This window comes from Phyllostomus hastatus, unplaced genomic scaffold, assembly GCF_019186645.2.
Source record: "Phyllostomus hastatus isolate PE091 unplaced genomic scaffold, TTU_PhHast_1.1 phas_scaffold_755, whole genome shotgun sequence".
NCBI classification, from domain to species: domain Eukaryota; kingdom Metazoa; phylum Chordata; class Mammalia; order Chiroptera; family Phyllostomidae; genus Phyllostomus; species Phyllostomus hastatus.
The window spans coordinates 3,425,494-3,451,618 of NW_025334039.1; the positions used below are offsets into that span (position 1 = coordinate 3,425,494).

Genomic DNA, 26,125 nt, shown 5'->3' on the forward strand with positions numbered 1-26,125 from the left:
AGGAGGACTCTCCTCGAGACCCTTCAGAGGGAGCACGGCTCTGCTGACACCTTGACTTTGGACTTCTGGCCTCCAGGACACTGAGAGAATACACTGTTAGTTGTTTTAAGCTACCAAGTTTATGGCAATTTGTTGTTGCAACTCTAGAAAATTAATACAACCTAATTACATTTATTGTGATAACTGTCACGTTTAAAGGTATTTTTAACATTTATGTTTGGATTTCATTTACCATATTTTTTTCTGCTTTATTTTCTCTCCTGCTTCCTACTGAATTGACAAGGCTTCCTACATTCATTCACCTCCCTCTGGGCTGACTGTATTTCTGCTCTTCTAATGGTTGCCCTTGAAGTTTTAGCATATACACTTAATTACTCTTCCTACAAAAAGCCTGAAGTCACAAATAAAACAAGAACCTTAACATGCTTTAATTGCCCATTGAACATAAACCCTACCTAATATTGATTCCTATAATTTATTTCACCGTTCTATACACAAAAAGTTAATGGTTTGCATAGTCTACAGTTAATTAAATTTACCCACACATTTATTAATTTGTGTTCACCATTGTGTCTTGAGTCCCACAGCTTCCCTCCTTTCTTCTCGCTGAAGAACACATTTAATGGGCAATAAACTCTTAGCCTTTGTACGTTGGAAAATGTCTATTTTGTCATCACCCTCGCTGTTCCCATCCTCCATCTCCTACCAGCCATCTTAGTGGTCTCACCCAGTTCTCCCGGTCCTGACCCAGGTCTTATTTGGCAACGTAGGGCTCCTGCCCCATGGTGATATGGAAGCAATGGCAACTACGCTGCCAAGCTGTCAGTGGACAGCTTGATTTAATTCCTGGTCATAAACGGTGCTGTGTTCTTTGCCTCCCTAGGACCTCAGCATGATTTTTCAGCCTCCCTTCACAGACCAAGCAGCCTCTGGTTTCTTGGGACGACCCTGGCTGTGTATGAATGCGTTTAGACCCAGTTAACCCAGCAAAACATCAACTCCCAGCTGCCGTGTTGCTGTGGCAGGGTCCACACTCAGCTCGCCGGCTTCTGTAGCCAAGTTTCTCACTTCGTGTCCTGCTGCCTAGTGCGTGGAGATGTTTGTTTATGAGCGTGGCTATGCTGGTTTAATGATCTGTTTGTGTATTTTGTCCATGATTGTTATATGTTTGGGAAAATGGGGATACCTCAATGCGTGAACTTACAGAACTACAGTCTTTTATTTTCCAGAGTCCCTTAAAATTCTGGTTCAATCCTCCCTAGAAAACCATGTGGGATTTTTTTGGGGGTGGGGGTAGGGGTGGAAGACTAAATCTCTAAAACTTTGACATATAATTTTAGTCTGGGGTCATTTTCATCATTCTTCTTTATTATTTTGTGTTTTTCATGCTCTCTCCTTTTCTTCTTGATTATATTCTTGTTTTTATTCTAAATAACCCCTTTACTTATTAGTTACATCATTTTTATTTTCTAATACATTAAATACTATTTTTATGTTACTTTTTCCTTCTGCTCCCCTGATGTTTATTCTCTTGCTCATTTTCTAATTTCTTGAGTTAGAGGATTTATTTTCTTTTTTTACTTATGAATATGTGATTATGAATTTTTCTCTATATATCATTTTAGTCATATCTCGTAAGTTTGAATTTAAAATTATTACTTTAAAAATACTCTATAACTTTTGTTTGAGTTCCTCTTTGATCTGAGTTACAGTTTTTCTTTGTTTTCAAGTGTTGTCATTGATTTCTGTTGCAGTGTGACTGGAGAACTTACATGTTGTATGTTTCTCGAGAAGATATTGACTGCTTCGGTTGTGTGGAGTTCAATGCATTAAATTTGTCTTAATATTTTATGTAGATCTTCTCTCAGCTTATTTGTTATTTCGTGAACTCTGTAATAGGGTGAGAGAGATAAAGCCTCCCACTTCTTTTATTTTGTAAAGAATGATACATTTTTAAAAAGATTTTATTTATTTATTTCTTAGATAGGGAAGAGAGGGAGAAAGAGAGAGAGAAACATCAATATGCAGTTGCTGGGGGGTGTGGCCTGCAACCCAGGCATGTGCCCTGACTGGGAATCGAACCTGTGACACTTTGGTTCGCAGCCTGTGCTCACCAGCCAGGACAAGCCTCCCACTTCTATGTCTACCTCTTATTTCCTCACGTTTCTGCTTTCTGAATTTGGATGGTACTGTATTGGTGTGTAAACAAGTATAAATAGAAGGTCTTCACTGTGCAGTCTGCCCCTGATTATAAACTAGCAACAAATCCATTTGGTGCTTGTTAACAGTGTTTTATGCTACAGTCTGTCCTTAGTTCTTGAAAAATGTCTTTGTGATGTGACTTGTATTTTCTGTATTTCATCCTGTGCATGGATTTCCTGATAATCTGAAAGGTTTTTCGTTTGTTTCACTTCAGTGGTTTAACGTTTTAAAAGTTATTTTAGTAGTTTATCTGATGAATCCTCTTTCCCTTCAAGCAGCAATCACTGACTTTGGCTGTGGACAAGGACCACAGGCGTGCGCGTCCCCCTCCGCTCCCCTCCCGTCGGTTCTTCCGTTCGTCACCGACTTCCGGTTAAACTGCACGTGTAACTTCAGCTAATTGTATCACGGTCTTTAGTTCTGCTGGCATTGCTCTGACAGCCTGTCTTTTAACTCATCTATTTAAACAACGCGCGTTGAAACCAGCTGCTGGTGCGGTTGGTAGCATCGCCCGCGTCTGCGCGGGCGCCCCATCCCTTGCCCCGCCCTCTGTTTCTCTGTCCCACCTCCTGCCCTCTCTGGTTTTAGTGGAGCCTTCTGTGTGGGTCCATTGCATCTTCTCTTTTAGGACAGCATTATAGGAGGACTTCTACTGGTTGCTTTAGGGTATCCAAAGTGCACTTTTAACTAACCCAATTCCTCCTTCGAACGCCCCCCGCCCCCGCTCCGTGCGCACACCGACCCACTCTGACACTGCACCCAGTCCCTCTTGCTGTCATCTTAGGGCACTGCTGGCACCGATGTCAATTTTTCATGTTGCACTCACACAGTACATCGCTTATTACTTTAAACAGTTTTTTAGATCAATTCAGGAAAGAAAAGATTTATTTTACCTTCATGTATTCCTTTCTAATGTTCTTCATTTCTTTACGTAAATGGAAGTTTTTGTCCTATATCATTTCCTTCTGCTGAAGAAAATCTTTTAACTGTTCATGTAGGAAAGATCTGCCAGCGATAAATTCCCTTAGTTTTTATTTGTCTGAGAAAGTCTTTATTTCTTCGTCACTAATTAAAGGTCATTTTGCTGGATGTAGAATTCTAGGCTAGCGGCTTTTTTTTCTTTCAATATCTCAAATATTTCATGCTACTTTTGTCTTTCTTGCTTGTTTTCTGATAAGAAGTCCAGTGTAATGCTTACCCTCTATATGTAAGATATTTCCCCACTCTGGGTTCTTTCAAGATCCTCTCTGTCTGCAGGTTTCTGCAATCTGAGTATGATATGCCTAGGTGCAGATTTTTGATATTTATTCTGCTCGATATTTTCCAGGTTCCCTGGGTCTGTGGTTTCACGTCTGTCACTAATTTTGGGACGTTCTCGGCCATGACTACTTCAGGTATTTCTTTTGCTCTGCTCTCTATTTCTTCTCCTTCCAATATTCCAACTACACGTATGCTATATATTGTGAAATTGTGAGATCATTCCGCAGTTCTTGCATGTCCTGTTCTGATTTTCATTTATTTGCTCCGTCTTTGCTGTTTCCAATGACCTGTCCTCGAGCTCACTGATTCTTCCCTCAGCCTTTGGTGAACCCATCGAAGTCCACTCTTCACTTATGTCAGGGTGTTTATCTCCAGCATTTCCTCTTGGGTCTTAGAATTCCCATCTCCTTACATTTTTCATTTCTTCTTGCATGTTGTCACTTTTCCCACTAGAGCTATAACCATACACATCAGTTATTTTAAAGTCCCTGATAATTGCCACTTCTGTGCCATGTCTGAATCTGGTCCTGATGCTTGATCTCTTCAGACTGTGTGCTTTTTCCTTCCTTGCCTTTGGCGTGCCTCGTAACTTTCTGTCGAATGCCAGACGTGTTGCATTGAGTAAGAGGAACTGCACGTTTGGTGTGAGGACTGTGTTATAAATTGGGCTAGCAGCTGCAGTGGGTTCAATGTGTGCCGTTGCTGTAGGGGTCCGGGCACTGAAACTCCTCCGGTGCTCTCGTTGTGTCTGCTCTCTCGACTTGGGTTTCCCTGAGGACCCCTCGTCTGGGAGATGCAAGTCTGTGTCTTGCAGCGTTTCCAGCTCCCCTCCACCGTTACTGTGCCGGAGCCCGCTGGCGCCCGCCGGCGCAGTGGGAAGGTGGGGAGGGAGAGTGCTCTATACCCTTATGGTTAAATCTCAGGTTCTAGTGACTTGTGACCTTCGTGAGTGATTCTCTGTTGGCACAGATTTCCCTTTCTAAGTGAGGCAGAAGATCCGAGTGAAATAAAGAGGGGTGGGTGAAGCTCTAGTATAATCTTTTCCCCCTGGTAATAGGTCTCTGTTACGGAGAACATTCTGGGTGCATTCAACAACAATCACTTTTCTCCAGCCCCTGCCAGAGCCGCGAGGGAATTTTCCTGGCACCTTTACCTTGATGACCTGATGGGGTTATTAGAAGTAAAAGTTTGAAGACCCCCCTAAAATGGAAGGCTCCAGAAGTTTCTCACTCTCAGGCTAGTTCATGCTCACCCTCCAGAAATTCTTCAATATCACCACTGAAAATTTTCTGTTAAGCCCTGGCTGGCGTAGCTCAGTGGATGAAGCGCGGGCTGTGAACCAAAGTGTCGCAGGTTCGATTCCCAGTCAGGGCACATACCTGGGTGGCAGGCCATGACCCCCAGCAACTGCACAATGATGTTTCTCTCTCTCTCTCTTTCTCCCTCCCTTCCCTCTCTGAAAATAAATAAATAAAATCTTAAAAAAAATTTTTTCTGTTAGTTCATGTTTCCAGCAGCTTCCGCAGATGAGATCTCAGATGCGTCTCTGGGCTTGCCCGTCTCTCCAGACTTCAGGGGGGCAGTTCGCTCTCCAGTTACAGACTGGATGTTTGTGTCCCCCGAAATGATATGTTGAAACTCTAACACCCCGTGAGGAAATATTAGGAGGTGCAGTCTTTGGGGGGATGCCTGGGTCACGAGGGTGGAGCCTGCGTGAGTGGGATTAGTGCCATCATGAAAGGGAGCCCAAAGAGCTCCCTCTCTCACCGCCTCCCGCCATGTGAAGACACAGTAAGAAGCAGGCAGTGTACACCCCAGGGGAGGGTGCACACCACAACCCAGCCCTCCCCTGGAAGTCCTTCTCCTCTGGGCTGAGAGGGCAGAAGAGTCCCCTGGCCCCGTTACCCTTTACAGAGGAGGGGGAGGGGAAATGCCATGGAGACTCAACGTCTCTCTCCAAAGAAGTCCTCTGCTTCTGGCTTCTTCGACCGCCTTCCCTCTGCAGGCTAGAGGCAGACGATGTCTGATGCCCACGGAACTGGTTTCATCCCAGCATGCCCCATGTAGAGGGCCTGGCTCCTTGACTCAGGAGCCGGGGCCACTCTATGGTTCCCAGACTTGGGGCCCTTCGCCAAAAAGGCCATAGTTCCCAGCCTTTTTGAACCAAAAACACCCCAATTTAACTTGCTTACACCCAAAATCATAAGCTCTGGCATCTGCTCTCTCAGGACCTCTCCACGTGGCAGCCAGGTCGCAAAGATTATAGGGGCCACGCTTTCTTTACATCGATCATTTGAAGGTTTGATGGTTGCAAATGCCTTTGAGAAGTTTGTGAACGTTGGGACGCAGCCTCAGTGCCCACTACTAGCACAAGCTGTTCCAAGGACCCTCGCCCCAATCCTTCGCTGCAGGAAGTTCTCAGAAATGTGACCCTAGGACTGGCTGCCCCGGTCACCTACCTGCTGGCCCATGAACGTAGCTAACAAGTGGCAGGGCTGGCTCTCCAACTTCTGCCTCCTAAGACTTCAGTGCTCATTCCCCCTCAGCAGCCCTCAGTCCATGAGTCACACCACCTGGTTAAAAGCTTTGAAAACCACCCGCATGCACCATTAAGATGGTGCTCTATAAAAGAGTGCAGTGAGCATGCGGCAGCTCTCCTCTTTCCAGTGACCGCTGGCTGGTGCATGGTGTCAATGGTGCGCAGCACCGACCAGCCATCGCTCTGGGGGATGCGCTCGCAGGTCTGCCCGTGCTCAGGCGGACAAAGCCGGTGACATGCAGACAGTAGTTCTGCCCACAGCATGTTGCAGCACACACATGAAGCACAACGTGTACTGCACATGGAAATTGGGTTTCTTTATTAGTGAAAACCCTGATGCAGGAGAGAAGATTTCTTCCCACACGATTAACAGTTAGTTCTTGTTTGAGATGCATGGACGGGACAGGGTGTGCTGGGACCAGCAATCACCACAAGGCAAGAAAAATATCCTCTACCAAGGAGTATCCCCTAAAGACCAACACACAGAGAGAACAGCCAGTGGCGATGATCAGCCTCGGACCTGGACTCGGCGTTGGAGGAAATGGTGACGTGGGCACTACGGGCCAATCCCAGACACCCACCGGAGTGTGAGCACGCCGAGTCCGGGCTTTCCTGCAGTGGAGCACGCTGGCTGGCTGGGGGGCGGGGGGGCGGGGAAGGGCTCGTGTACGCAGCCTCTTCTATTTTTTTAGTTATACAAATAGTATATGAGAATACTTGGATTATAAAAAAAAAAAACAGTTAAAGACAGATGAAGGTAAAGACCCCTGACTACCATTCCTGATCGTATGTCCTTGCCCTGAGGTAACTATTAGGATTTCCTTTCAAATGAGGGGTGAGATAAAAACATTTTTCCTGATGCTGATGGCTCCACTCAGGACCGTTTCAATGGTCCATTGCAATGGCCTTGCTCAAGGGAAGCAACTCGGTGAAATGACAGGCATTCTGTGCGGCCAGAGCCTGTCACCCCCGGGGTCAGGACTCCGTGACTGTTGCTCATCAGGGCAGGTGTCAAGGCTTTAAAAAGCTACACCCAAATGCTGCAGGGGGGGAGAGAGTATTTTCCAGGGTGAAATTCCAACGCTGCATCCAGGGGTGCAGTGACACTGCTTCCCAGATCGAAACAGTCACTCCTCCAGCTGTAAACTCAGGCTCTGACACAGAGCTGAAGGGAGGCTCAGCTGGAAGAGAAAGTCTCCCGCGCAGACCGTGCTGTGACGTTGGTGGCTCCCAGTCGTGGCCCCTGGTGTCCACACACCTGTGTGGTCCCCTCCCACTCTGACTCTGGACTGGCTCTGTGACTCATTTTGACCAATGGGACATCAACAAGTGGTAATAAGGTTGTCCTTAATGAGGGAGCGGCTTGGGCTGGTCCTTTTGAAACTCACCCTCCTAGCCAAGCAGCCTTTGTAAAGCATCTGGACCCCTGCTGGGGAGCCACAGGAAGAGGGAGTGAGCGAGGCCATCAGTCTTTCCAGACACTCCAGCTGAGGCGCCAGAGGGAGGGAGGCCTTCCAGCCCAGCCCAGCCCAGCCCAGCCCAGCCCAGCCCAGCTGGCCCAGCTCCAGGCTGCAAGCAGCCAGCTGAGGCTCCCCTGCCGACGCTTCCCTGCCCACTGCCCAAGCCCTGCGCAGCATCTCAACCCTCAGAACCACGAGAAAGAAACCGTTATTGGAAGCTGCTAAGTACGAGGAGGAGTGAAGGAGCAACGGAAACACTTCCCACAGTGAACACCCACAGCTGTCTGTTAGAACCACCGAATCCCTGTTAGACATTTCTGATTGAGTAAAAACGAATGACTGAGAAAAGACTGATGGGAACCCTCACCTAGGGGTCTCCGGTAGTTCATCATCAGGCCGTGTGCACGTACATGCGGGATGAAAAAGGGCAAGTGTCAGTCCTTTCAGAGATTTAAACAAGTGGAAGTAATTTAAAATATTGTTTTATTATTTATAAAATGTACGTGTAGTACACATGTGTAGTCTTAAACTGAGGGGTGAAACCAGACGCCGGAGTGGTGCCGTCATGGAGACGCCCCCACAAAGCTGACGCGCACTTGGCTGTGTTGCCAAAGCATCGGGCTGGAGGGGAAGCAGCACCGGGGGTGCTGAGTGATGCGGGGCAGCTTCCGAAGCCGTCTGTCTGTCTGTCCTACCTGGTCCCACTGACGGAGAGCTCTACGCACCCCCTCCCTGCTGCGGGGGCTCTCACGGGCACGACACTGGGTGGAAAATCGGACATCTCAGAGGACGATTCTAAACCGCTGTACCACCAGGAACTCGACCGTCTACCTCCAGTGGGATACACTCAATAAACCGAAAGAGCCCTAAAGCCACTAAACTTTCCTCGGTACCCGGGTTGTCGGTGGTGATGTCGGCAGGGCTGTTCTGAAGCTGCTGAGCTTATATTTTGGGGCGGTGAGCACACCGGTGTTGTTGAGAACTCCGAACTGCGAATTTTGGTGTGAACACGGATCTAAGATTGATGCAATGAAGAAAGCCTTGTAGCCCTGGATTGCAGTTGGAATGGGAAGTGTTAGTAAGGACTTGTGGTTGATTCCTTCTTTCTTTCCTTCCTCCCTTCCTTCTTTCTCTCCTCTCTTCCTTACCTTTACTCCCTCCCTCTTTTCCTTATTTTGTCCCTTCCATCTTCTATCTTCGCTTTAATTATCAGAAAGGCCTAGAAACGACTGAGCACTCAGTAGTAATGAGCATTCCCAGGAATTCCCATTCCCTGGACTGTGGTCTTGGACTATTTCCCACAGACAGGACACCGGCGTCCTGGGAGGGATGGGTGAGTCCAGGCCTGGGACGGCACACGTACGACAGGAGACGGGGACATCGAGGCACACCTGAAAGCAAGGGAGTGTCAAGGGCGCCTGGGCGTGTGTCAAAAGGACTCAGGGGCAAATTTGCATAGCCTCCCCTGGCCAGCGATGGGGCAGTTTGAGCACCAGAATGCTGAAAACTGCAACGGATCGGGACACATGAAATACATCGAATCCACGAGTTCGTGATGATGCCCCATAAAAGCTCACTGGTCCTCAGCAGAGGACCTGCTAGGGAACCAAATCATTATTTTGAAAACTGGACAATTAAAGGAAAAGAATCAAGGAGACCCCTCGCTGAGTCTGCTCCCTTTGCCCCTCGTGCTGCCCTTAACCCTTCCAACCGATCCGTAGGGGCCTGAGGACACAGGCCAGCTCATCTCAGTCATGACCCTAATCAGGAGCTCGTTAGTTAATGTGTCCTCCCAGCAGGCCTGTCTGCAGGGAATCTAATGCTGGGGGACTTCAGGCAGACGGATGGGGGAGAGAACCGGAGGGGAGGGTGGGACCACGCCGGAGGCTATGGAGGCCAGTGGTGTTCCCTCGCTTGCTTGTCCCTGTGAACCACCGCATAGCGGGGAGACCAGGAGCTCTCTGGCACCCTATTAAACAGCCACCTCTACTCACCCTCCATCCCTGGGGCTCCCAGAAGCCCCTCTCTCCACGCCCTTGAATCTGCTCCCATTGGATGCCTTTCAGACCTCATCTCTCAGGTCTTCTCCGCAGCATCTGCCTCTTGACCCTCCCCCCCCCCAGGTTTGCTGGGCACTGATGGTTCCTGGCGTTCTTCTGTGGCTCCTTCCTGGCCTACGTGTTGGTGTCTTTTGAGTTCCCTCTTGGCCCTCTGTCCTCAGTGCACCTCACTGGGGAGGAGGTCACACACGTTCCCAGGCCAATCTGTGCTGGCTGCCCCTGCCTTTCATCTCCCAATGGGCTGCTGACCCAGGTGTCCCCTAGGCACCCAACTCAGTGCACTCTAAAGGTAACATGCCACCCTCCCCACCACCTCCACCGCCAACACCGGCTTTCTGCCAGTTGCTCCTTATCTTGGTGGTTTGCTACCTACTTGAATGTCCAAGTTACTACCTTGAGGCTCCTCCTTGATTCCTTTCTCTCACTTCCTCCAAAGGCCTGTCAATTCCGCTTCCTTACTTTCTCCACCTGTTGTCCTCACTGTCCTCCTCCCCCGCCTCTTCCTCTCCTCCAGCGTCACCCCAGACTGTCCTTGCATCGGTTAACATCCAGTCGTTGTTCAAAAGTCTGCTTTGGCAGCAGCCTAGTCTGGGAAAGCTGGCCTGACGCTCAGGAGGTCCTGCTGCACGGCGTCACACGCTGGCTTCCCCTTCTGCTGTATGACAGGGGAGCCTTGTCTCACTGGGGCATTAGCTCTACAGTCAGCACTTCAAGGTAAGACCTCCAAACGCCGAGATTACCCATGAAGATGATTTAAACCACTAAGCATTCGGACAGTTGGCTATGTCTTTGGTTGAGCACCCAATGGGACGGTGTCTTAAATGTAGGGTCTGTAATGCACAAAAAAATCTAAGGCCACCCACAATCTTTTTAGCTCTTGGAGACTCAGACCGGAGCAGAGACTCTCAGACTGGGAGAAGCACGAGGAGACAGCAGACTACATTTCACTTAATGTAGACTTGACAATGGGGAGGTGAAAGCAGTTGTCTGCCTTGTTTAAATTCTACCCTTCCTTCTCTTTTCCGATGCTGAGCATGTATTGAATTTGTCAGAGCTACACGCACGTGTGAACGGCAGCCTCCCTCATCCCTGCATTGCAGCTCCTCTGCCTTCTCTCCCAATTCTGAGCATCCAAGTCATGACCGCACCCCCAGGACTTAGCAGAACGCCTCCCACCTGGAAGAAACGGCATTGGGTGAACAGATTCAGGGATTGGACCTCTCCAGGGACGGAGACTTTCACAGGTAATAAAACAGCCCATTCTGTCATGGGATCAAATGAAGTGGACCCACTGGTTCAAGGTCTCTATCAGGATTCTAATTGGAGTTCATGCTCTGAAGCAGGCTTCCCAGAGAAGGGCAGGGCCGGAAGGCTCAGGGGGCTCTATCCAGCCCCGCTGATCAGCAGATAATACTTCTCTGAAGGCTCTCGTGTGGCTGGACCGACTCATCAATAGGTTCTGGCTGGGTTCCAACAGTGGCTCTGCTTGCCCCTCTTTTCCCTAATCCAGGTTTAATGAGATGAGCATCATTAGGAAAGTCAGGGCAGTTATCCTGTAAGTGAGCAGAGCGACTCTTCACATGAGGGCTGACTTTAATAGCCCAGCGTGAGACTGACCCCCTTTAAGGTACAGAATGATTCTGGCACATCAGTTAAGTGTTACACAAAACAGACGTGAGAATTCGAAATCAAAGGCGTTTTTCATTCATGTGAAAAAGGGATCAGTAAGCTGCATGAAAACTGGGGTGCATAAAAGTCCCGGGGGGCCTCTGTCCACAGCAGGAAAAGCTCAGAGCAGATTGGGCCCAGGGGGAGGCAGCCTCGGCCGCCCATAACTCAGAGATAGAAGGCGGTGATCTTCATGTGCCGCCTCCGTTTCATGTGCGGGCTCCTGCCTCTGATCTCTCGGCAGTTGCCTAATTGCCAGTGACTGTTTCTGCGGACACGAGGGTCTGCTAAATGTGTAAGGCCTGTATTTTTCCAGGGGAGACTTTTTCCTTTGCACACAAGCCAAGGATTCCTTCATACACAAATTCTTTCTTATGCAGGTCATCAAGATTCTTATGCGGGGGACATTAATGCTGAGTTCAGTGCACGCAGCTGAATATAAATATCTGTAAAATCTGGTAACTCGACGGAGTGGGGTTTCTAGATGGGAAGGCCCGTAATGCCACATGCATGTCTTGAATTTCTTTCCCACATGAAGACTGCACTCCTAACCCACTATTAGGTGCATACTTGAAGCTGTTTATTTTCTCAGAGTGGAAATGGCTTCACTTTCAGCCAACCACACCCGCTGACCCAGTCTCCACTGTAACCAAAGGCATGCATTCAGGAGTGTTTGAATAAAGGTGAGGTGCACATTTAAACTTTCCACTCCCAACAAGGATCAAACCCTAGCTTTATGCGTACAACAGGCCACCCCACACAGGGGACAAGCCACACAGGTGAAACGGACTTAATTAAGAAAGAAAAGAACTGCTATTATACAGGGATGGCAAATAGATCCCATGTGGAAGCCACCTCCAATTAATCACGATAGCTGATAGTTATTGAGCACTTATGTGGGTCACGTGAATTGATTCAACAAGCCCTATGAGTAGGTACTGCTATTACCTCACTTTTACAGACGAGGAGACTGAGGCAAAATAATTTGCCCAAGATCACAAAGCTAGTTGGGGGTGGAGCTAGGGTTTGGGGGCAGGCGGTCCAACTGCAGGGTCCTTACTCACCACCGGAGCTCGCTCCTGCCCCTCCACAATGGGGTATGGCGTCTGGGCTTGGTGTTCAAGGGACAAACTCGGGTTTGGCAGGTGAGGCTGCTATGATTGATTAGGGGGCTGCCAAGGGGATACAGACACAGAATGGAAGCACATGTATGTGCATTTGCATCCCCGACTTTATTTAAGAGATCCTTACAACATCTGTGCTATCAGAACTGTGCCTGCCTCAATCTCTACAAATATTTACACCTAGATTTTTGCTACATCTGACAATGAGTAAGGTCATTAGAATAACTCTCCCTGCTGGCAGAGCAGGGAATGAATTGCTAACAGCCTCCTGTTTTACTTTCTGCACCAGGGTTGAAATATTTCAGGTCCCGACAGATTGTAGACCTACTAGGGACATGCAAGACCCAGAGTAAGGAGGAAGGAAATTTCCCAGTCACTCAGAAAGACAGCCGCTACTTCTGCTCTGCAGCCCGACCCCATCGCTGTCACCTACAAGTGCAGGCAGCACAGGAGCCTGCTGGGAGGCGCCTCTCCCTGGGACACATGGCTGCACTCACTTGCATGGGGCTGCTCAGAGAGGAGGCAGAGTGTTTGCACCGGGGCAGGCTGGGAGCTGAGCAGCCCCTGCCGGGAGGCAGGCAGGCAGACGCATGGCTAAGAGATGTTACTGCGTAAATGACGAAGGCTCAGTATGTGTTTTTGACAAAAAAACAAAAATTGGCTGGAGCTAAAACAAGTCAGGCTGTGGGTGAACATGAATAAATAAAAATGGAGATTGCAACTGACCTTACTTTTGGATGTCTGTAGTATTACTGCCAGATATATAAAAGCACGTTTACCACAGGAACGGAACTTATTAAACCGAAGGACCAACGTGATGGACATCAGTTCTATCTGATGCCGTTTACAGCTTGTGCACCGAGGAGAAAACCAGGGCTCGGTGGTTCACGTTCACACTTGCTGGTGCAATGGAGTACCGATCATGCTCAGTCCGTCTGGATCACCACTAGGTTGCCCAGAGGCACACTGGCTGTCAGTCTACTGAGCACAGATCCGTATAACTGTAATCTGAAATTGTTCTCATTTGTATGTGAAACTGCTTCTCACACGCACTAATTCAGTGGTTCTCAGCTGGGGGCAATTTTGCCCTGCAGGGTCCATTTGGCAGTGTCTGAAGACATTCTTGGTTCCTGTACAAATCTGGCCTTTGATGCCCACCTCCTTTGCTCTAGCTCTCTGCCGGCAGGGAAGGGGTTGCGGGGAGGCTGGGAAAGGGGTGCAGAACCTCAGGGGGAGGAACAACCCAATCCAACCTGTTGCTTAAGGGGAAGTCATGCCAGCAAGAAAGACAGAAAAGCGAGGAGCTAGTTCCCAAGGGATTGGTCCTGTGGCACCCTTAAAAATCTAAACGCTGGATCTATGGGAGAGTTGGCCCCAGAGTTCTTCAGGTAGCTGAAACAGTGGATCTCAACTTTGAGGTTGCATTAGAACCACCTGGAAGGCTTGCTCAAACAGACTGCTGGGTTCCACCCAAATTTTTAACAAGCTCCCTGGTGATACTGATGCCACTGGTCCAGGACCACACTTTGAGAGCCACCTGCCCAGAAGCATCCAGTTGTCAGGCTACCCTACCCACCCCTGCAAAGATCTGTCATCATTACTTAACTGTAAGGGTATTACGATTCCATTTCTTCAAATGCAGTGTTCAAAGGAGCCTCTGCTTCAAGTAGAGCAAATTCACCAACCCGCCATTCAAATGACAGTAAAAATGTGAATGTACACTCCACCCCGGCGTCCAATACAAAAGGTTTGGGATGCACCATCTGTTTTAATTTATTCACACCACTCTGCCTCCATTAACGTGGATGATTGGGAGTTAACCAGACTTAAAGTTTATTGTGCATGGAACGAGGGCTATCCCCTGGACTTGAAAAATAGTTCACCTCCTTTGACCACGGTCTGGGATTTCAGACTTCTGAGCAAAAATGTGAGTGTCAGGCTGTCCTGAAATCTCCTGCTGTGGTATTCTGGCCACGATACATGTGATTTGCTGAAGCAAATCTCATCACTGCCCCAGGTGCCTGTGTCTGAAACCCCCGGCAGGCGGCCGGGCTCCGGTCACCAACAGTGTGCACCTCCGGACTGCCCGCTCGTTTCCTCATCCCGCCTGACAGCGCCACTTTGAAGCCTGATGGTGACTCCTCTCGGCCTTGGCCCTGGGAGGCTGATGCAGTAAAAATCCAGCTTTTGGTCAGCAAATGACATAAACTATTTTCAAGACACATATGGAGTAAATATGGATGCTAAAGAGGTGCTACTTTTACAGGCACTTTTCTGACCGTCCGTTTCGCAGAGGAATTATTTGCAGGTCTCCCAGAAACTGGCTCCCCTATTACTCAGCCGGCCCAGGAGTGGACGGGCTCAGCCACCAGCCCTAATGGCTCGTTCTCATGTGACTCATTACGGCAAATAGAGGTGTTGGCCCCAAATGCTCTGAAGCAGCTGAAAACTATCCCATTACGCAGCAGCCAATCAAGGCCTTTTCTTTTTCTTAAAAAAAAAAAAAAAAAAAGACTCCTTCACTTGATTCTCACCACATGGAAATGTTTTGAGAAGTGGTTCTGTGGGCTTCACGAAACTATTCTGGGACCCCCGTGCCGACAACAGGCCTCACTTTGATGTCGGGGGTAAATGGATGTTCCGCGGAAGTGCGTTCCCAAACCCCGCCGCCGTCCTTCCTCCCGTCCCTATAAACCAGGGCGGCTTGCACGGGTAACTTCTGCAAAACCCCACACTTTCTGCACGTGGTCCTGGTTCCCAAACTCCCTCCTGCAAAGGAAACTCAGATGGCCTTTCCTAACCCTTTCCCGCTGAAGCTGTTCGGGACACGACCAGGAAGGAGTGTGCTACTCCCAGGGAGAACACGAGCAAACATTTGTGAGCACCTGCCGTGCACCAGGCCCCGCGCTGGGTCCTTCAGGTGTCTGTCGTCTCGTTCAATCTCAAATAGCTCTAGGTGTCGGGGCTATTATAACTCTCATTTTGAGGATGGGAAAACTAAGAGAACAAAGACAGTATGTTATGTTTGAGGTGACAAAGCTATTCAATTTAGAACCTGTGTTCTTTTTTAAAAAACTTAGTAAAGTATAACATATACTCAGAGAAGTGAAAAATCCTGAGTGTACACAACTCGATGAATTTTCATTAAATAAACACACCATGTAACTAGCGCTTAGGTCTCGGGTCAGAAAACAGTCAGCTGCACCTGAGAAGCCCCTTCCTGCACCGCACGCTCGTTAGCCACCCACTCTGCACAGGGAACTACGATCATAACGTCTTAGATCACGCCTGTCTTTGAGCTTGAGTGGGACTAATACAGCATGCATTCTCTTGTCTAACTCTTTCCAACCCAACCTTATAGTGGTGAGATTATCTGTATCACTGGAGGCAGCAGTTTTCTCATTACTGTATAGTACTCCACTGTGTGAACGTTGTGCATTCATCTACTGTCAGTATGCAGGAGTTGTTTATACGTTGGGGCTATTACAGATAACGCCACAAGAAACAATTCTGTACGTGCTCACCGATAACACATACAAACACACGTCTGCTCAGCACACATACACGTAGGAATGGAGCCGCTGGGCGGGCTCAGCTTTAACAGATGCAGGTAGCAGCTCGGCCTGTGCTGTTACGTGACTTGAGGGTTATTATGAACCGAGTTGTGTCCCTCCAAAATTCCTATGCTGAAGCCGCCACTCCCCATGTGTTCCTATTTGGGGATACGGCCTTTAAGGAGATAACTGGTGTCAAGTGAGGTCACGAGGCCCTAACCTGACCGAACTGGTGTTCTTTTAGGGAGAGACACCAGAGCTCACCCTCTCTCTCCCCAGCACAGACGGGGGAGAGGCCACACGAGGACGCGGTGAGAAGGTGGCTGTCTGCAGCCGGGAGGGGACAGTCCTCCCCAGAAACCAGACCTGTCAGCACCCTGAGCTTGAACTTCAAGAATCCAGAACTAAGAGAAAATAAATGTCTGTCACTGAAGCCACCCGGGCTGAGGACTTCTGTGGTGACAGCCAGAGTGGACCAGAGGAAGGGGAACGTGGTGCAGCTGGGCGCACCGCAGCGCGCCTGCTTTCTGTCTGGGGTCGTGGCCTCTCTGGTCCTGGCGTCCCGGCCACCCGGCGCCCACTGGTCGGCCTCCTCGGCTGGCTCTCTGACTCTGCTGACTCTGCCGAAGCTCAGGTCAGGGCCTGGCCTCTCGAGGCTTCGCAGCCTCTCATCCCTGTGCCACTGCGAACCCGGCAAAGGCCGGCGGGGAGAAAGCCCTGCCGGGGTGGTCGGTAGAAGTGTGCCCCACCGCTACTAAAAATGAAAATCTAGTTGGTGGTTCTTAAAACGAGGAATTTACAAATAACTTAAAAAATAAAAGTATGGCAGGACTACCTTACCAATTCTGGCTTCTTTTTATTAGGGCATTCCTGAATCAAATGCTATTCAAATGCAGTACCTGCTAGTTTTTGAAATAGTGACCCGACACAATGTTTTCCTCTAAGGACGTCTCCATTGGGAACCAACACTCTCTTCAACCTTTGCTATCTTTGAGAACTGAGAATTTCCTAGAAAGCTGGCTAGGTGACTCTAAAATTATCAGAACTGCCTGGAATGGTTTTTGAAAACAGGTGTTTAAGAAATACAACCAATGAGTGGTAATTGAATTTAAAAAATGGTTACACCTGAGCCCTGGCCAGGTCATTCAGTAAGTTGGATTGTCACCCTGCTATGAAGGTTGTGGGTTCAATCCCCAGTCAGGGAACATACATGAAGAATCAAACAATTAATAAATTGATGTCTCTCCCACCCCTCCATATCCTCTTGCTAAAATAGATTTTTAAAAAATGTCACATCTGGTAACTGAACAACAGAACCACAGATGAAGCTCAAGCAAAGCCGAGGCACAAAGCCCGGCCTCCAGGCCCACCCCACCCCCGTTTTAGTGGCACGGCCGTTTCCATGAACGGTGTGGTGCTGGGGGCATCAGCTACTCGGTGCCTCAGTTTCGTCAGCTATACAAAGGGAATGATCATGCTCGTGAAGAATTGTTTCCGAATCTCCAGAGCGGTGAGGCACCCTGCCCTGGGAGCTCCCACAGCACGGCCAAGGTTAACCCTTGGCGCTGACTCCCGGTGCTCTTCTGTGCAGGACCAGCTGATGTCCGGGCCCCCTCTGCTGGGTCCTGAGATCCTTCGGGCACAGGCCAAGTCCTGCTGTCTTTGTGTCCCTGGTACAGGGCCTCGCCGTGGCAGGCCCCGAGTGGCCAGTGACGCAGTCCTCACGTACCCAGCACACCGGCAGCTCTTCTCAAACTGACCTGGGTGTTGGGTGAAATGGAGTGCCAACATCACAGGGCGACTCCACCTTTGATGAAGCTGGTAAGTAGAATCGTCACACGACAGGAAACAGCCCCAGTTACCCTCAAAAACTCCTTAAATGGCCCACACAGTACAGAACGTGTTTTGCACACTCAATCCAGTACAGTAATCTTTAGGCACCCTCAGTTTTGAGAACTACAAAGTGACACAGAGGGAGAGAACCCTGGGCGTAGCCAAAGATCTGGGCACTCAAACCCCTCTCCGCCACACCTCTCAAGTGCTGGAAGGGGCTGGAGACAGGCGGCAGCGGCGGTGGCTGAGGAGGGCCTGCCTACCCACAGTGTCCCCTTCACTCTGTACTCACGGGGAGCCTCCAGGGCGCTCACGCCTGTGCGGGAGCTTTTCACTGTGAAGAAAACCAAGTGGTCACAGGTTTGTTCTCGGGGCAACGACCAGTGTGTTGGAACACCCCTCTTTCGGAGACTCGCGGAGTACGGGGCTTGGTAAAGGTGTAGAAAAGTCCGGTATGCTCAACTTGGCTGCACCCATTTTCTCAGCCTCCTCGGACACTGGAACTTGATTCTTGTCGGTACATGAAAACCTGTTACTATCCTGTGAAACCTGTTCATTGTGACGTGCTGGGAACGCAGTATCAGACTGTTACTCAAAGCTTTTCTGACTTATTTTATACATAATTCTTAACACAAATGTTTATCTGCCTTCAGGGCAGAGCAATTAAGAACAAGTTAGAAATGGGTCAAGAAGGCTGTCAGATTAAAACGAAAATGGAAAGCTAACATCCTGGCAGAAATGGAAGGAAGAGAAAAATTACAAAGCGTTCATGGAATTGTTTTCATATATTCAACAAGGATTATTGTACGTGGTACGACATGGAGATTCAAAATAGTAGCAATTAAGTCCATAAGGCAAAGTGACATCACTGGCAAACTTTCTGAAGGTGGTAGAAATACGTTTATTATATGTCATCGAGCTTCAACTGTAAGGTTTGGGTGTAAAAAGGCAGAGTTCGGGAGGAAGGGCACTCAGCACCTCACAGTAGCGGGTAAGAGAGCCCCCACCTCACCCGCCACGCCCTCGGGGTCCCATGGGGCTTCCGCTCCTCACTGCTCAGACCAGCCCCCTCACCCACAAAGGCCGAGCCCACTGGTTCAAACAGATTCTTCCTATCCGTCAGGTTTCATAAAAATCCTGAGTTTTATTAAACCCCAAACATGCTTTTCAAGGAGGAAGGTTTTTCTAACGAGTAAATTTCAAGATACCAGGACATTTTAGGTCACGGCCACGTGTGGTTCAAACTCAGTACGTGGACGAGGAGCTGCATCGGAACCCACGTTGCGGGCGTCTCTTCCACGGCCCCAGGCTCACGGGCCAAGGCTGGTCACTCAGTCATCTAGTGTCTAAAGAGCCTCTCCGTCACTTTTTGTTTTCTTCCAAGAGACCGTTCAAAGCAATTGTTCACAGGAGCAGAAGTGGTTCTCAATCCCTTCTAAGTTGCGCTGCGTTGGACATATGGATTGTTCTCTTTAAATAATCACGGTCGCATCCTTCCTCACTCATTGTATTTGGACAGCTTTAACCTGGGGATAATGTTCATAGACTGCAGCTCCTGGAAGAGCAGCTTGCAGGCATACGGAATGCGGAGGGAAGACACGTGACAAGACGACTTGCAGTAGTGGCACCTGGAACCCAAGTCAGCATGTGTTAGAGGGACAGCGACTCAGAAACAAACAAATAAATGCCTGCACTCCAGAAGGGAGGACTCTCCCAAACAGATTCTATCAGCATTCCACCAAGCTGGTTTTCTGTTTCTTGGGGTTCAGCCACATTACCCAACATGCACTTACGTGTCCACACAGTGAAAAGAAGCAAAAAACCAAAACAAGTGATCACTCCTCCCGTTTTAAAAACATGTACTTTTAATTAGTTAGCACTACACAGCTCGATGTTTCTCCTTGAAATGCAAAACACCTGCCCACATACTTGTTTTGAATCAGCCCGGGAAATCTGAGCCATCCGAAAGCTCCTCAGATTTAGGCTTTCAATTGCGGGAAGGATTTTAAACAGACTGAGTCTCCATGCAGTGATAAGCATCTACTACATACACTGCGCTATTCTAGGCAAGAGGCTCAACGTTCACCCTTGGATTTCTGGGAAAGATGAGACTTACATACAGAAAGGTGGTGTCCAATCAAACGTTACGTATTTTTCCAGAGCCCTTCAAAGTTGGCTCTATTAGCATCGGAGCTGCCTTACTCACAGCGTGCAGGCCCTGTGTGCGTGCGCATGTTCCCCCTGAACCCGCACGACCGCCCGTGTCCCTACCCAGCGTGCCTGCTCTCCCAGCCAGGGTCTTCTTCTCTCTCCCTTCAGGAGAGCCAGTGAACTGACTCTCGGTCTCACCGAACAGCTACAACCAAAGAAGGGCCCCAAGGAAGAAAGCCAACTAACTATTCTATTCCGTCAGGTTCCAGACCCAAACAGGGCCTCCCCTTTCACCTCAAAGGTCTGGGGCGCCTGGGACAACTGGTGCCCAGTCCGAGTCCTGAGACTTCACTGGCAGAAAACCAGGTCCCCCGGGGAGCAGAAGAGGAAACGAGTGCAGGAGGAATGGCAACCAAGGCTGAGAAGACCCAGCGCTAACCAGGTCCTGGCGGAGGATTCCTCAGCGAACGAGAAAGGCTATTGTGGGTGGCAGTAAGGCAGTATGTGCAAAAAATACAAACACACATACTATTTAAGTAACCACAGAAGTGGCAAAGATATGCGCACAAGAACGCTCACGATCACACTGTCTCTAACAGCACACAGCAGGGGACTTCTCTGGCAGCAGGACATTCACGCAGAGGACACCGTGCCGCCGCGGAATGCAGTGGTGCAGGCCCGTGCTTACTGTGCTGTGAAGGTGCCCAGCACCCACCGTGAGGTGAGAAGAGCGGTTTGCTAGACAGCATGGTCCCAAAGTGGGTTCTCAGATGGGTTCCAGTAAGTGCACGAAGCCCCCCAAATCACACGTAACAGGATTTGTTTGGTACCTGTTTGTATTCTCCTGCTACTAGCAGAATCTCGAAAGAATTCATGATCTAAAAAAAACCAGTACAGAACTACGGGCAAACACAGATATCTCCCAAAGTGGCAAAAAAATTAACATCTTTCATCTCTGGGTGGTGGGAATTAATGTGACTATTTTTCATAACTTTGAATATTCTACAAAGAGCAGGGATCATTTTTGTAATCAGCAAAATACGGCTTTGATCGTTTCAGAAAACAGAATCACCACGGCTGAGAAAGTGCAGGTGGCTGCGACTCCACAGACCTGCACTTCCAGAGGAGGAGCCCGCGTGGGTGCGGGCCTGGGTCCCTCCCAGGGACTGTAGGCGGCTGGGCAGACACCGCGGAGGATTCGACTGGAGGATTCGACTCGCCACAGTCAGAACAGAGACACGGCGCACGACTTTTTCCTAGAGGATTACCTAAGGATCTCTTTAATGCATGGCAGTTTAAAAACTGTTCCGCATGTGCCTGGGTTGATCTAATTTATTCAGGAATCATGTTCATGCCTTAATTCAATTGGAGAAATGGATTTAACTAGAGCAACTTCTTGCTGATTCTCCTGTCATTACCCTGTGAATTCGATCCATGCTAACCTGTTTAAGACTTCCGTGTGCTGATTCGTGATGTTTCAGGAAGCCCACTAATCTTCTCTCTTATGAAATATTTCTGGCATGTTTAAATTGTTCCAATGCACACACACACACACACAAATAAAAAACATATAAATTATCCTTCCCCTGTACCTGAATACTTTCTAAAGAAAAAACTTGACCCAAACAACAATCAAATAAACTGATTTTTCAGGGCAAAGCCAGCCAGGGAAGGAGGCTGTGGCTTCACGTGAGGAATGACTGTCCAGTAAAATGTCCTCTATGAGCTAATTATCCTAACGGGGCTTTCTTTTCACCGCAGTTTTCCTTCTGGACCTCTCTTTTGTGACTTAGGCCCTCCGAGCCTTCTGTGGAACAGTCTCGCTGTAAACATCCCCATAGCAATGCCTTGCTAATGTGCAAATCAATGACGGAAGGCCAGTTTCAAGGTTCTGAACGGCTCTAATTACTCAGCCTCCATTGTGCTGTTCATTACAGAGCGCTTCCTCGGACAAACGCGGCGCTCCCTCCCACACAGCCCAGCGCACACCTCAGGTAACTGGGTAGTGACAGCATCATTACGCTCCCCTGCCTGACAGCAGCGCAAGGAGGCTGCCAGACTTCCAGCCTGGATGAGGATTTTTTCCTGTTGGCAACAAGGGTAGAAACAGGCCATTCAGAATCAGACACACGGTACATCCAGGTCTGTTTAATTACAGTAAAGACCCTTAAACCGTGTAACCTGATTTAGCCCCCTTTCAAAGGATTTCAAATACAATGCACATTGAACACATGAGCTTCCAAATCAGGCACTGCCATGAGATGATCTCTAAATGAGATAGAAATGGAGGAGGAAAGAAGATAGGACTTCGACAGAATGATGGAGGCATTAGTTACTGCTCACCTCAGCTTCCCTGAGGATTCGGCAGGACGGTGGGGGGGAGGCTTTCAAAGTGCATGAGTAGATATGACCTTTCGTTTCTTTCTCTCTTTCCTCCTTTCTTTCTTCCATTTCCTTCTTTCCTTCCCTCCCTCCTTCCTTCCCATCTCTTTTCCTTTTCTTCTCCTCCCTCCCTTTCTTTTCTTTCTTTCCCTCTGTTTTGTCTTTCCCTCCCTCCCTTCTTCCTTCCTTTCCTTTTCCTTTCTTTGTTTTACCTCTTTCCCTCCCTATTTGTTTTCTTTTTCTCTCTTTCTTTCCTTCCTCTCCTCACTACCTTTCTTTCCTTTTCATTTTCTTCTTTCCCTCCTTCCTTTTCTTTCTTCTCTCCCTCTTTCCTTCTTTTTGTCTCTTTCCCTGCATCCCTCCCTCCCTCCTTTCCTTTTCTCTCCTTCCTGCCTTGTCTCTTCCCTTCTTTCTCTTTTGCTCCCTCTTTTTTCCTTTAAAAAATTTTTCCTCTTAGCCTTCCTCCCTCCTTCTCTCTCTCCCTCCCTTCTCTTTTCCTCTCTCCCCCTGCTCCCCATCCCCATCCCCTTTAGGAGAATGAAGAAAGAGAAATTCTTTTTTAAAGTTTCATGATCCCTATTGGTAATAAAATGACTCTTCTGCACTAAATTTGTACCAAATTTGAAGATTTCAGCATAGTGGAATTAAGTTCCAGGCATCTTCCTATTATATACTTTTTTTGTTGTTGTTATACAGGACAATAAAAAGCAAACTCAATGTGCATTTCAGAATTGAAACAGCACCCCCTCCATGTCATTGACATGAGAAAGAGCCAAGTTTAAGGTTACCCCATCTCTGCAATCTCATGAAAGGCAAACGGCCACCTCTTGTGTTAGTTTTTAAGATGAGATGATTTCCTCACACACAGGTCTCACCAACCCTTCTACGTCAAAATGATCAAATAATTGATTCTGGCTAAGAGATTTTGACATTTAACTAGCAAGTCCTATACACTGTGTTCTAAGAAGGCTTCTGGTGCTGACTCTTAATTTGCTTCATTCAACCAAGTAAGTGGCAGCTAAGATGGCAAAAAGTTGGGGTTTTCTCTGTAAGGGGGCTTTGAGCGGGGGACTCATGAGGAAAAGACAGCCCATGTAACTAACCCTCAAGCTCCAGTAACGAGTGCTCATCTAGGCCTAACTCTCTCCTTCTGGGGACTGCCCCGCCCCAGGGAAAGGGGCTTTGGGAAGGAAAGCGAGGGGTGATGAGGAAGTTGAAGCTGTTTCCCATCCTTGCAGTGCCTGCTTCAGACCCTGGTAGACCTGGTCTCTGCTAGGAAAGTGAGCAGAGCCTGGGGAACTACAGGCCCTCCTGTCTACAGGGCTGTTTCAGGGCTCTGGATCATGACCAGTGCTAAGCAGAGCAGTAGTTAGTTGGACAGCGGAACCACTGCAAGGAAGAGAAGGTGCTCTGACTACACAAACAAGAACAAAAAATACGCCGCGTCACTATCTAAGCTGGACTTTGTGTACTGAACTCTACACAGAAATGATAAACTATGAATTACATAGTTTACCTACTGGCAACCCTCTAGACGCAGGGTTAGTACCATTTAGCAATTATTTTCCACTATGCATCTTCCAGGTCCCAGGCTGGAGAAGCAGGGGTTGACAAGACAGAGTCATATTTAGAATGAACTGGAGGACAAGCACCCAGTGGGCAGCCATTCATCTGTCTTATTCGCCGCTGTGGTCTGGGGCTGAGTCTGGCCCCTGGTGGACTGTCACTCAGTGTCTGTGAGGGAAAGACTGAGGCAGACATGGTCTCTGCCACTGTGGGGTTCACCGTCCGAGTGGAAAGCGGCCTGCCGTGCAGACGGGGTGCACACAAGGCATTTGAAGACCAGGTTCTGGTCTCGGCTCTGTCACCAATTTACTATAAAATCTGGGGCGACATACCTGGTTCTTTAGGTCTGAGGTTAAATTAGGGTATTCAACACAATCTTCTTTAAAATGTTTCTATTTATAACATTTTATAATTATAACACCTAACAATGGCTCTGCTAGGACTGTTATAAGTAAACAATGTTATAAAAGGTACTCAACATGATATTAAAAAGAGGACAAAACCCTTACTCCTTGGAAGTTTAAATGCTAGCAGTGTAAAGAGCAGGACATTAGGTAGACAAAGTAAACATGTGCATACAGAACCCCCCATTCTAGGAATGCAGGGACGGGGGAGGCTGGAGAATATGTGGGTGTGATCAGGGTCAATTCTCGAGCTGTGATTTAAGGGGCAAGAGGTGCGGTATGAAAGACATATGGTATCCACTTACCAGCCGGAATACCCCAGAAGTCCACACTGCCCACAGACATCAACCTCAAAGGCATCACTTGAAATCATTAGTCGCTCTAGTAAAAGCATACTGGCTCCATAACCAATTAAACAGTCGCGTTCCATTTCTCCAAGGCGCAAACCACCATCACGAGATCGACCTTCAGTGGGTTGCCTTTGAAACAAGTGAGACAGAAGTGTTATTCCATTACACAAAGGGGAAGCATCGCATTCCGGCTGAGGGCACAAAGCTTTGGAGCAGGCCTCACCTGGGTTCACATCGCTTATCAGGCAGTGACCTTGAGCATGCTGCTCAGTCTCGTTTGCACAGTGTACACGAGGCTAACTACCTGAAGGAGCCGTAAATGAGAAGAGATGTAGCCCCAGAACTGACTGCTATTTTTATTATTAAATGAAAATAACAATTACTTAAATGACATCAATAATGATAAAATAAATTAATACATAGCATGCAAAATACCAGTGCTAGCAGTACTATCAGCATCACTATCACTATTACCAGGGAAAGGTGTCCTTGGAATACGTTCAGAGATGTCTCAGTTCTCTGTTATTTACAAGCAGAAAAACTGAGCAGAACAGGCCGTGGAAGAAATCCAAGTCCTCCAGTTATTCCCAGGCCTGCAGGGAGGAGCTTTACTGTTACATAAATTAAACACGGAAAGAAGCAAATGGGTTTCTATAAATTTGGAATAGATCAGGAATCACCTGGAGCCAGATGGGAGGTTTCCCAGAGACTCACCTCCCTGTCTCACAGCCCCGCTGTGTGTCCCACTCAGGTCCTTCCTGAACAGGCCCTTCATGTATGAACATGTTCCGCTCCTCCTTAGGGGGAGCACTGAACTGGGAAGCTATGGGCCCCCTGAGTGAACTCCCTGGGACTTACGCATCTGCAGGGCTTGAGGATACTTTAACAAGTTAAGAATCCAGTATCAAGGATGCAGGCAAAACGAGGGGATTTTGCGGCAACATAGGCAACCCCGCCTAGATACTGATGACACGAACTATGAGACGCACACACGCACACACCCCGGCTGGCTCATGCTGGGGTGATGCTCCTTGGGGGCGGTCCAGAGGGAGGGGGGGTGGGGTGGTCCATAAGGCTCTTGTTTGCTTTATTCCATAGCGTCTTTTAATCTTGGTGGTTATCGCTGCCAGTTTCCCAGAGAGTTAAGAACATAAACACATGACTGCCAGCCATGCCGAAATTTTAAGTCTTGTTGTTGATAGTTACAAAGGAAAATTGATTTAAGTTGCACATTATTTGTCAACAGAAAATCTACGCAGGAGAAACTTGTAAGTAGCTCTCAGTGAACACGATGCAGTGGGAACTTCATAACCGAGCACGACACGCATGCGCTTTTATCTGCGAGCAGAGCCTCCCGGGGCAGGGGAAGGACGCCTCCGCCTGTGGGCGCCGGACGGGTGAAGGTGGCCAGGTCACACAAGGGCAGCACTCAAAACCTGGATTTTAACCAAGGTAACTGACTACAGACAAATGCACTCCAGGCCGTCTTCACATGGAATACACAAACGTAATACTAAAGTAACATTTTTTTTTACTACAGCAAAGCAAAAAATAGGAAATAACTGCTTTGAC

General features: G+C 48.4%; 1 protein-coding gene across 1 annotated transcript in view; it reads right to left on the bottom strand.

Annotated features, from left to right (window-relative positions):
• Positions 1-18,581: 18,581 nt before the first annotated feature.
• POLR3B (RNA polymerase III subunit B) overlaps positions 18,582-26,125 on the bottom strand; it is a 105,059-nt gene continuing 97,515 nt past the window's right edge. Inside the window, exons 27-28 of the mRNA XM_045826370.1 lie at positions 24,509-24,682; positions 18,582-19,328 (exon numbers count right to left, since the gene is read on the bottom strand). Of these exons, the coding sequence (XP_045682326.1) occupies positions 19,199-19,328; positions 24,509-24,682 (304 nt within the window). The 3' untranslated portion in view covers positions 18,582-19,198. The remainder of the gene's footprint in view (positions 19,329-24,508; positions 24,683-26,125) is intronic.